Source organism: Camellia sinensis, chromosome 3 (assembly GCF_055761805.1).
Source record: "Camellia sinensis isolate YWXY chromosome 3, ASM5576180v1, whole genome shotgun sequence".
Lineage (NCBI taxonomy): Eukaryota > Viridiplantae > Streptophyta > Magnoliopsida > Ericales > Theaceae > Camellia > Camellia sinensis.
In genome coordinates, this window is record NC_138963.1 from 9,297,827 (window position 1) to 9,310,292 (window position 12,466).

Sequence of the window (12,466 nt, forward strand, 5' to 3'; positions counted from 1 at the left end):
TCAAGAAAAGGAAAACAAAGTATAGTAATTTGAATTGCTTTGTAAAATGCAACATAGTTGAGCATGTTTGTATGGGAAAGCCCAAACACGGTCTTAATGAGTACATGGACTTGTCAAAACAGGGGACTCAATGTGAATGAGTAAAATATGGTAATCCTTTTAGTTTTTTTTTTTTTTTTTCTTCTTCTTCTTCTAACTATATCTATATCTAAGGCTATTTTTTCAACAAAATCATGGAGGAGTTCTGTGAGTATACAAATCTTTTTAGTTGTGTGTGTGCGCCTTCCTTTTTTTTTTATTATTTATTTATTATAAATATCTATATGGGTTAATTATCTTTTTAATATCCAAATAAGCGATTTGTGTTATTTTGGTTCATAATACTTAAATTGTATTAATTTACTACCCTGTAAATAAAAAGTATGTTTCAATTTGATTCTCCAACTTAATTCCATTCGTAGATGTAGTTAAAAATCAAGTATAAATGTCAAAATCTCATGGGTTTGATCAAGTAGTCAAAATTTGAGGATAGATAAAAGGTTTCGAGTTCGAGTCACTATAAGGAGCCATTGAAAGTTTGCCTGATTATTAATTTCAGGAGTTTGGAATTAGTCGAGATGTGTGCAAACTAATCCAAACACACATTTATCATCAACAACAACAATAACAAAAAAAAGAAAGTGAAAACTCAATTAAAAAAATTACAATTTTAATTCTTAAAGTATGCCTAATATTTTAAAAAGGCAGGAAAAGAAAAACCCAGTACCAAGGAACACTTTTGTCCTACATCCTTCTTGATTAAATAAAATAAAATGAAAAAGGTAGGAAAATAAAACTTCCTATCCTTGAGAAACTGCCAGGTAGGAAGATGATTTCAGTTGGTAATTGTGGTAGCATCAAAGTTATCTTTGTCTTAAAAATTCATATAAATACTCATATAATATATGAGCCTTATCATGAAGATTTAACCCAAAGTTTGTGAAACCTTGTTAACAATGATGCAATCTGAGCTGCTTCAACTTTCATGGCCATCTTTCACCAACTTAAATTCATCTTTTGATGAAGATAAAGCTTATATACTTGATAACATGGATGCTCATATGGGTCACTCTGATTTCTCCATATTCTCTGATGAGTTCATTGATTTTCCAGTTCATGTTGATGAACTGGATTTCATGTTACCAAAGGATGATTTCTCATCAGATTTTGAGGAATTTGAGAACACGTTTTCGAGTGGTGAGATTGGAGAAATGGCTACATCTTTGGAGAGTGAAGAAACTCCTTTTCAACTACCATTTGGTGGAGAAGATCAATGGAGCCTTAGCCAATCCTCAAATTCAAGTGTCACATCAATGGACGTGGCGTTGAGCCAACCATCATTGATCTTGCCTACTGATGACATGGAGATTGATAATTCCCTCGGTTTAGTTCATCTGGTTCAAGCTTATGGAGAAGCGATGGAGAAGGATCAGATAGAGCTCGTAGAAGTAATCATGAAAAGCATTGGTGAGAAAGTTAGCCCAGTGGGTGAAATCGTGGAGCGTCTTTTGTATTACTTGTTCCAACCTTCTGATAAGCAATCAGACTACCTCAAACAAGAATCTTCCAAGAACTTCCATGCAGCTTTCAAGGCATTCTACCAAATATTCCCATATGGGAAGTTTGCACATTTTGCAGCTAACTTGGCAATCCTTGAGGCCATTCCTCCTGATGTGGAGATCATACACATCGTTGATTTTGACATTGGGGAGGGGACCCAATGGTCTTCAGTGATCGAGGCCATTGGATGTCAGCAGAGGGAGATCAGGCTAACATCTATAAAATGGACCAAGGGGGATTCAAATCATGATCATACGTCGGGATGGAGGTTTGATGAGACAAAAAGGCGGCTCCTTGATCACGCCTCCTATTTTGGGCTTACTTTGAAGGTGGAGGAGATGGAATTGCATAATTTGGAAAGTGAGATGAAGAACATGAAGAAGAGGGGTGGGAGGAGAGAATGGTGGGCCTTTAATTGCATGGTAGGGCTTCCACATATGGGGAGGGTGAGAAGTAGGAGGCAAGTAATGGAGTTTCTAAAGGTGGCCAAGGAAGTGTTGTCAATCCAAACTCCAAATTGTAATAGTAGTACCAAGGGTATTATGACTTTTGGTGATGCAGATGGTTGGGAGATTTTGAAAAAAGCCTCTAGCTTTGGTTCATTTTTGGATGGGTATGTGGTACATTACCAAGCTCTGTTAGAATCAATGGAGAGTACTTTCCCAATTCAATTTGGAGATGCGAGAATTGCCCTGGAATGCCTTTTTGTGGCACCATTTGTGTCTTCTCTTTCATGGATTCAGAGATGGCACGAGAGGGAAGAGTTGTGTGATTTTCAGAAAAGTTATAATGGATTGGAGGGTTGGAGAGTGAGCAAAGAAAGCTTGATGGAAGCCAAGGAAATGGTGAGAGAAGGGGTAAGTCCCTATGGAGTGGTGGTTGAAGGTGACAACAACAATGAGATGATCTTGGAATGGAGAGGAGTTCCATTAGTGAGAGTTTCTTTTTGGAGAAATTAGCTATTTTTTTCAGGTAGAACAAAGGAGACATAAATATGAAGATATACGTAGATATGTACGATATAATTCATTTGTTTTTTATTCATTGATTTTGCAAATATTCTACAATAATCACCAATTTGTACAAACTACATTTTAAGGTGCAATGGAATTTTAATTCATTACTTACACAAAACATACATTAAATAACATCCGCAGAACAAACTCTGCATCACACTGTACTTTGACCATATTCCAAACAAACATATTTGCACTGCTACTACCTTAATTCACATTCAATGACAAATAGCCAGTCTATTGCTCTCCACTGCATCAGCAATAGACTTCATACCACTGAACCCAAACTGTGAATCAAGTGGCTCTAATTTCAGTAACAACTCTGATCACATTCCAGAAGATTTGAGTCTCACTATTGTGCGATGCAGCTTCCCTTTCCCTATTACCCTCCACCCGAACGAAAAAAAACTATATATATAAAACCAAGTTTTCCTCCATGGTGACAAGGACTTGCAGCGAATTAATGTTTCTGCTTTCTTTTTGAACCCCATTGAGGTTTCACATTTAGAGATGGTTGCCGGACTGGGCTCTTTATGCCACATGGTTTGTGCTTCATGAGCCAAGGGAAGAAGACGTCAAAGCCACAGCCCTGTGGTGCAGAGTATGATTGTCTAACTGCTGGTGAAACATATCCATCAGGAAGCTTCTTGTTCAAAATCTCTGAATGAGCTAAAGCAGATGATGATTCAGCCAATGCATTAGCATCTGTAAGAAATCGCTGAATGATGAAACTTGGAGATAGAGCGCTGTTACACTCCTTAATCTCGGAGTTTAAACTAGCTAACCCATTCACAGTGTTGAAAGCCTCGGGCATGTCTATTGACTCGGATAATGAGAACAAGTCAATAGCATCCGAGAAAACATCATCCTCATCATCCTCATCCTCGATATCACCATCACAGCCATCATCATCATCACCATGACACTGGTTTGCTTTTGGTGGATGCCATCTACCCGGTGGGAGTTTTGGAGGCGGCACCACACCCATGGCATGATTGTCATTTGCTTCCGAGTCCTTAGGTTTGCCAGCGGTTTGCTCCCAAGAAAATGGTACCCTGTTGCTTGTATCCCGCCATGCTCCTTGTGAGTTTGTGCGTGACAATTGTAAATTGGTGGCACCACTGGGACGCCGTGTTGACAAAAGTGGAGCATTGTAGTCCAGCTTCCTAAGGCCTTTTGTATCCATAGCTTTCTCTTCTTGCTCCTCCATGCTTCTATATCTGAACCACGAAAAGGAAGAAAGAAAGCTGAATGCTTAAATTTGGGTCTTTTTATCAAGGTAGGTAAGGACTTTAATCACAGAAGCAGTTGGAACTATGGGTATCTTGTGCAACCAATTAATGGTTCACCTTAAAAGATCACAGGTGAGGGGTAGAGAAGAACCTTTTGTTCTCTTAGGGCACATGGACATGATCAAGGGGCGCAACATACCTTTGCAAAAACATCATGAGAGAGAAAATTCATCCACCTGCCCTGAAAACAAGGGAAAATGAACAAAGACCTATACAAGTTTGAAGCAGACATTCAAAATGCAGAAATTAATCCGATTTTGTTTGTCCAAGAAGAGAGAGAGAGAGGAAAAATTGTTTCTATCTTTTATGAGGGAAAATTGTACATGTTACAAATACAAAGTAAACAAACATTTAAAAAGTCGCAGTACAAGGTAAACCTCTCAGTCAACAGACTCTTTCATCACAAGCTGCCAACTACATTTAGATGTTTCATTTTACTACTTTATAGCACCATCCCTATCTGTAATGGAGTGATCTAACAGCTACACGAATCAGGAGCATTTTGCCTAGTAAATTTCATCAAATGACTCAATTCTGCAACCACTTAGTGAAATGTATATATAAGCAAGATTGCTGTGTCTTTCTTGTTTTTTCTTTAACATCGATTCTCTTTTCCCTAGTTTCTCCTTTCTCAGAAGCTATGAACAATCTTGATCTGAGTCTTAACATAGACGAAATCCAGAAAATAAATCATGCTGACTATCACTGGCCTTGTCTCCACTACAAAACAATTGGGCGGCAACTTTCGAGTTGCCCAAATGAGGATTTGTGGAAGAGCTACACAGATATGCACTATCTCCCTACTTCTGCAGTTGTTCATTAGCCCTCTCCCGTGCTCTATGATAAAGCTCGAGTGTATCTGAATGGTTCAGATCGAGACAGAGCGCTGCCTCACAATCTTGGATTGTGGAAGCGTAGTCACCTATAGAGTCATGGAATGCTGCCCGAAGATGGAACAGCTGTAGATCTGTCTTGAAAGTTATGGCCTTTGAGAGCTCTGCTATGGCTTCAGCTTCTTTATGGTCATCCATTAGAACTGAAAGACATAATCCGAATATTATATCCCAGGTAACACAAAGGGGCGCAAAGAAACAGACACAGGATGCAGGATATGAGTATGACACGATATAGACATATATGTTTGATATAAATATTATGTATATAAATGAAAAAGTAATTAAATCATAACATACATGTAACAAACTATGTATCATGAATAATCCATCAAATGCAAGGAAGCACGGGTGCGGGTACGAGTACGGTACGGGTACGAGTGCGGGTACGCCGATTCGGCAAAACTCAAAAAAAATACGATACAGGTACGGCTACGGTACGCCGATATTTTTTTTTTTTTTTAAATATAATTTTGATTAAAGGATCCAACCTACAAATTAAAATTAAATATCAAAACTAAAAAAAGAACTACTCATTTTCTTATAATTTAAAACCATTAAGCGTTAAAAATAATATTTGTGAAATCTCTCACTTTGATATGTTATGCACTGTGAATTTGTGATCATAATTTATTTTTAAAATCTTTCTTTTTGCTCATCAATTTGCTATTTTTATAGGGTGAGACCAAAGAAATAACAGGAGACCAAAGAAAGATTTAAAGTTAATTACCAACAATAAAGGAAAAAAATTCTCAATTGGTGCAGGTTGTCAATTGCAATTTGCATAATACATAAAATTGCATCATTCCCAACAACTACTAATCAACTAATACAGTATCAATTTTTAATGTTTTGTGCATAAACTTTAAAAGTTTGTTATGATTAAAGATTTTATAAAGAAATTCTAGGAGGATCTAAAGCAAAAGCATAATGCATAGTCATACACAGAACTACCCTTTATAGGCCTTGTTATTTTTTTTGGTTCAAATTGCTTTTTAAAAACATTATAATCATTTGTTGATATGCTTCTACAATTTATACAGACAAACAGGACAACAGAGAAACATCAAAATTACTGATCTGCAAGGGCACCAAAAAAAATAAAAAATAATAATAATAATTGCTAATTTGCAACGGCAGAAAAAAAAAAAAAAAAAAAAAAAAAAAAAAAAAAAAAAAAAAAAAAAAAGGCCTTGGCGTACCCATGGCGTACCCACGCCGTACCCATGGCGTACCCGTGGTGTACCCATGCCGTACCCGAATAAGCCAAACGTACCGGACCCTCTTTTGCCGTACCCGGTACGCGTACCGCCGTACCGGTACGCGTACCCGCACCTGGTAAGTACCCGGTACTCATACGGCACTATTTTTGGAGTACCCGTGCTTCATAGATCAAATGTTTTCAATTAATTTTTTTAACATATTCACATAGATTAATATTACGTTATATAGACATAAACCTGCACCAAATTTGAAATGTTTTAATCTGACTATTTCTCTAATTTTCTTCTCTAAGTATTCAATGTATTAGAAATTATTCTTGCAATTATCCTAACAATTATTTTCCAATCTAATGCTACACGAGAAATGTTACCTTTCAGATCAAACTACATGTAACTCAAGTTCAATCATCTCACAAAAGAAAAGGAAAAAAAAACAAAACAAAAAACTAACAAAGATTCAGACTAATGGTGTGGAGTTAGGTGTTGAGTTTTATTTTTATTTTTTAATTATATTTTTATCTACAATCGATATGAGGGGAATAGGAGAAGAGGATGTGCAACGATAAAACTCAAGCTCAGGCATCACACATAATAAGGGAAAAGCACCTCATCCACCAGGCCAAGCCTGGCCTTAGGTGTGGAGTTAAGGAGAAATGAGTGCATTTTAGTATGTCAAGAACAAATGCATCACAGTACAAATAAACTACAAAACTACCAAAAACAAAATAAAAAATATTAATAGCACTTTGAATCATAAATAAATTGCAGAAAAGAAATTATAGCTGAATGATCATGTAATTTACCTGCTGCCCTGTACCTATATGGGTATGTCCTCAAGGGATCTAGTTGTGTTGCCATACTAAGATCACTCTTTGCCATGTCACGGTCACAGTACTCTGAACGTTTCTCATAAGCTGATGCATTGTTCTGGGCCTTCTCTATCAACTTGGTCATCTCATCGTATGCAGCTTTGCGTTGATTTTTTAGATGATATACACGTGCCAGCCCTTGATGTGCTCTTGTATGCTTGATATTAAGGGCATTCATATAGCAGTCAGCAGCAAGATCCAGCTTGTCACAGTCCACATATACACTCCCTAAATTATTTAATGCCTGCAGAGAAAAGAGACTTAAATATCACTCCAATTCAAATGATAAAAAATGTCTGGATCACACGTGAGAAAATACTAACTTGTCCTTTTCGAAGGCCATCTGAAGGGCATCTAAGAGCTTCTTCCAGAAGTTCGATAACGTACAATGAAGACTCATTATCAAGATTTGAATCGGCTAAAGCATATGCTTTAAGGAAAAAAGCTTCAAATGATCTCTGGATAGAAATGGACTCTTCAGCTTTGGCTAATGCTTCTTCACGATGGCCTGTGTCATATAAAATCCATCCTTCATAGACGAGCCTTTCATGCTCAGAGGTAGAATGATTTCGAGCCAACCGCAGACTATGCATTGCAGCCTTTTGACAGTTTAACCTGTAACAATCATAAATATCAAGTTTTCTGTTGGAACACAAAGAAATAGACTCCTAATGAAGACCATGAAAAATTCCATTCTTCTGTATCCTAGGACTGAAAACACACACACACACACACACACACACACGCACACAATTTTAGCACTGCAGATAATTGGAAGCTAATGTTCTTCAAAATTTTAGCCTGACAGAGAATACAAAATTATCATGACCACAATCTGAAGAGGAAATGTGTCCAACAATTGTTTTTGCTCAATACCAAAGAGAGGTGATTAAAAACTCCCATGTTGGTTTATATTTCCATTTGGGGGTAAAGTAGATGGGAGTAAGATTTTCGGAACAACTTCCTGTATGAACATGCAAGTGTATCAACCTTGACAATTGATTTCCACTTTAAACGAAACCTATAGTTTGGTGGTGTTGCTAACTTAAAAGTAAACATATTAAATTTGTATTGCTTGTTAGATTATGTATTTAGCAATGACATCAATGTGTTTCAGTTGTGCTAGGTCAGGTTATGTATGAACATGCAAGTGTATTAACCTTGTCAATTGTTTGTCCTTTAAAAAGAAGGGACAATTGCACTGCAGTGATGTTAGTGGAACTTAATTACCCATTAATAAAAAAAGTTCATATTTTTAATTATTAATATTTGTATACTTTTCCATTAATTTGAAATTTGTTTTCAAAAAGTACACTGATGTGTAGTTTCCCCTTAAAAGAAGCCTATAGTTTGGTGTTGGTGCAAACTTAAAAGTAAACATATTAAATTTGTATTGCTTGTTAGATTATGTATTTAGCAATGACATCAATGTGTTTCAGTTGTGCTAGGTTAGATTATGTATTTAGCTAGAAGAATTACCGTAACAGGAGGAGAGACTGACGGAACCGTAAGAGGCTCTTCCCAGGATCATTTGCTAACATGTGGTGTACAACAGCTAGAGAGCCAATATCATCAACACAGGACCATCGATCATACAGCTGCATCCAGCAATCAGCCTGACTCCACTGCTGAACATGGTGACGGAGGAGCTCTACCAAGTGATCACCATGCAACTTCCCATGGAACATCATGTAATTGGGGTCCAAAGTCAAAATGGCCCGCACATCTCTTAGAGCTCCTTCATAATCCTCCATGGAAATTGAAAACCAAGCACGTAGTTCAAGGCAGTCAGGAGAGACCTTGAAACCTATTATTCTGTTGATCTCTGAGATGGCTTCCGCAATCTTATTTTCTTCCATCATCATGACAGCTCTGTACTTGTACCGATAAGAAAGAGTAGGGTCCAATTCCGTTGCTGTATCTAAGTCCATCATCTTCTCTTCCCCATTACAATAAAGAGATCGCTCCTGATACATCCACCCAGCTGGTGAATAATCAGAAATAAGCGAGTTCATCATCTTGTAAGCAGAATACATGTGACCACGCTTGTACTTGGTCCTTGCAACACCCACTAATGAATAAACATGGCCAGCCTCAACTGCTGCTTCAAACCACTTTTGGGCATCTTTATACTCCTTCCTCTCAAGCATCACACAACCCAATTGGTGAAATGCAATTTGTTTCTGCCAATGTTCATTTGCACACTCTCCTAACCTCTCCAATAGCATCACTGTCGTGTTCGCTTTCATATCAACTTCCATAGCGATTTGGCTTAAAAAGTAGTACAATAAAAATGAAGCATGCCCAGCAAGATCCAATCTTTCCCTAGCCTCCGTACTACAAAAGAATCTCATTACACTTGGATTGTGAATTGAACTTGGTAACTCTCTCATAAATACTTGCAAGCAAGCAGCCACCAGAAGAGGTGCAGTCTCATCCAATCCGTAATCAATGAGCAACATTGCTCTCTCCATGTCATAAACCAAAGATGCTAGATATGCATCACAAGCAGACTTCATATCATCACAACAAAACTTGTTTGCCAAAGAGAGAATCTCCAAAACAACATCTGGGTTAAAAGAATCGACACTTCTTGTCCTGCTAAATATCTCAGCAGCTCTCATCCCCTCTATAGAAATCCCAATTTGTGAAAAATTAATCTTTTCCCTCCGCGATTCCAAAAACCCACTGTACAACATTGCTTTGAATGGTCTAGAAAGCAATGCAATGTTATATCTAATACACCTAACTTCATCATCACCAATACAAAATGATATATCACCATCTTCCTCAGATGTTGAACATTCATCATCTCCCATTGAAAATTCAGCATCACTATCCTCTTTAGTATCCTCTCTAGGACTTCGAAAGCATGTACAGGGATCATAGACTGATTCTGGACTATACCCAGATACCAAACTAGCTTTAGGGCATTCGATATTCCGTCCACAACAGTCCATTGATGATGTCCCAATTAGCTCATCCTCTCTTCTCTCAAACCTCAGCCAAGCTGAAAGAACAATCTTAGAATGGACATTAACCGCGTGGAGCCGCGCGGACTGGAGGCTCCTACGGAACAATTTTGGATCAGATAGACCCCTAAATGTGGCACATTGCTCGAGATACAGCCCTGATTTCTCAAATTGGGGACAATTCTCGATTCTCAGATACAAATCGGCTAGGGTTTCGACAAAATTTACCGATTTGAGACAGGGTTCGATTTGGGGTTCGAGCAAATCGGATTGAGGAAGGCCATAGGCAGCAAGGGCTTCAGCTAAAACAGTGGTGTTGTTGATTTGGACATTGTTGGATTGGAAATTCCGAGTCGATTTTGCCCTAATCGAATTGACTTTGAGATGTTCTTGGAGGTGGTGCAAGAACTTCTCTCCCACACTTCCAACACCACCGCCGGCGGCGGCGGTGCCGGATGGATCAAGGGCGAAGACTTGCGTGCCCTTACATCCTTCCATCATTTTCAAACTCCTCATCGTTGTCAAAATATTGTGCTGCATTTTTCCCCGAATTGTCAAGATTCAATCTTCTCTCTCTCTCTCTCTCTCTCTCTCTCTATATATATATATATATATATGTGCTCTTACAGAGAGATCTGAATGTGATAACAAAGTATGAGACGAAATGAGGAAACAAAGTATGAGACGAAATGGGGAAGAAAAGTTATCCCTTTTAGCCTGCAAACACCACCATTGTTCTGTTTTAGAGAGAGAAGACTCGAGATGGGTGAGAAAAACGATGGTGATGCAAGCTCAAAAACAATGGTGGCCTTTTCCTTCCTGGTTTTTTTTTTCTTTCTTTCTTTCTGTTTCTTTTTCCCGAGAAAATTTGAGAAAGAGAAAAGAAAATGTCTTTTTTACCTCCAACCAGACGTTAACAAGGGAGAGCTCAGGCCGTTGGATCGGCCATTCTCTCTCTCTCTCTCTTCTTTCTTCACCTCTCTGGTAGAACTTTCTCTCTCTACCCGGTAGAGATGGAGAGCCGCAGAGAGAGAGAGAGACAGAGACAGAGACAGAGCCCCCATTCTCTTTGGTAAATTACACTTTGCCCCCTTACGTTTGATTTTTTTTCTATTTTGACTGTTTAGTTTATTATTTTTCACTTTAATCCTTCATGTTTTAAGTTTTTAATATTTTACTCTAAAAATTAACTTGTGTTAAAAAATTAAACAGAAAATTACACATTAATAGCTATATGGTATACAAATATTTTATTATGGGCTTATTTGGGAATTTAATTATTTTAGTTGGTTTTTTGACTATTTTATAAGGTGCAAAAAAGTTATATTTGGGATGATTTGTGAATTTTTGTAGTTGAATAAATGATTTTGAGGAAAAAAAGTGATTAATTGATATGTAGAATGTGATATTTTATTTTATTGACTATTTTAATCTTTTTTTCAAACCTTTTTTCCCAAACAAGGCTTACATTTAACACAAATTTTAACTTTAATATAATCATATTTTTTTTAATATTATGTGACAATTAATATGATATTTTTTTTACCTAATTTTAAATAAAAATTAGTTTTAAGAGTAAATTAAAAAAATTAAAATATAAAGGATCAAAAAGTAAAAAAAAAAAAAACTTAAGATATCAAAGTAAAAAAATAATGAAAGATAAAGAGGGCAAAGTGTAATTTACCTTTTTGTTGCTTAATTTTCAGACACGCATGCCTCGCGCATATCACGGACACGGAGTTTTATCCCAGTAATGTTTTATGAGCGTGAGTTACACCTCGAGTTTTGATTGGAGGAAATTGAACACTTGCTCTGTAGGCCCGTGTGTTTGGTGACGGAATTAATAGATTTGGTGTTACGCTTATATACGATAAAAAGCATAGATTAGTTATTGTTTGCAAGGCACCTGTTATTCCTTGTTTGGTAAATTACACTTTGTCCCTGTGTTATTTTTTTTTTCATTTTAACCATCCACATTTTAATTTTTTTTTTCAATTTATTTTTAAAATTAAGTTTTGTTTAAAATTAGATAAAAAATATTATTTAAGTTGTTTGGATAAGAAGTGTGAGTTAAATATAATAAAATATTTTATGTCATTGAATAACCTAGATGTAATTGATGGAAAGAGCGTACTTGCTGATGATCATGAGAGATTAATAGCAAAATTTTTCAAAAAACATAATTATCACTCCAGGTCCAGTGTTAAAATTTAAACAACCTCTAGTTGACTCAAATTTAAACTCAAATATACAAATTAATTGGAGACTATATAAATTAAACATGCCTATTGAAGATTTCAACAGAGATATTGGGCTCACATTATACTCCAATGTATCAATTTGCATATATTCTTATATTTTTCTTATGATGCCAAGGGTTCTAAATAACCCGATTTTGTAGGTGTGTGTTGGTTCCCATTTATCCCTCCCTAACAAAAAAATTATAAATAAATAAAGGAAAAGAGAACATGATGTGTTAAAGATAATATTTGCACGAAAGGGGAATAATGGGGAATTATCCAGTAGTATTTTCAACTACAAATTAACAAAATATGAAACAAAAAAAAAAAAAAGAAAAAAAAGAAAAAATGAAGAGGATTGA

The 12,466-nt window shown here is 36.6% G+C and overlaps 3 protein-coding genes across 3 annotated transcripts; 1 reads left to right on the forward strand and 2 right to left on the reverse strand.

The window, feature by feature from the left end:
• Positions 1-995: 995 nt before the first annotated feature.
• Positions 996-2,558, forward strand: LOC114261284 (protein NODULATION SIGNALING PATHWAY 2). The gene has a single exon (XM_028201543.2). It carries the CDS (start codon positions 996-998, stop codon positions 2,556-2,558), a length of 1,563 nt encoding a protein of 520 aa, XP_028057344.2.
• A 54-nt stretch (positions 2,559-2,612) lies between these two features.
• Positions 2,613-4,183, reverse strand: LOC114260293 (uncharacterized). The gene is made up of 2 exons (XM_028200461.2): positions 4,047-4,183; positions 2,613-3,835 (listed from the first exon to the last, which is right to left on the reverse strand). The coding sequence occupies exons 1-2, from the start codon at positions 4,061-4,063 to the stop codon at positions 3,076-3,078; spliced, it is 777 nt and encodes a 258-aa protein (XP_028056262.2). The 5' UTR covers positions 4,064-4,183; the 3' UTR covers positions 2,613-3,075.
• Positions 4,184-4,189: 6 nt separating this feature from the next.
• On the reverse strand, positions 4,190-10,930 carry ETO1 (tetratricopeptide repeat (TPR)-containing protein). Its single transcript, XM_028200314.2, has 4 exons — positions 8,372-10,930; positions 7,216-7,507; positions 6,827-7,136; positions 4,190-4,943 (listed from the first exon to the last, which is right to left on the reverse strand). Exons 1-4 carry the CDS (start codon positions 10,402-10,404, stop codon positions 4,708-4,710), a joined length of 2,871 nt encoding a protein of 956 aa, XP_028056115.2. The 5' UTR covers positions 10,405-10,930; the 3' UTR covers positions 4,190-4,707.
• Positions 10,931-12,466: the final 1,536 nt, after the last annotated feature.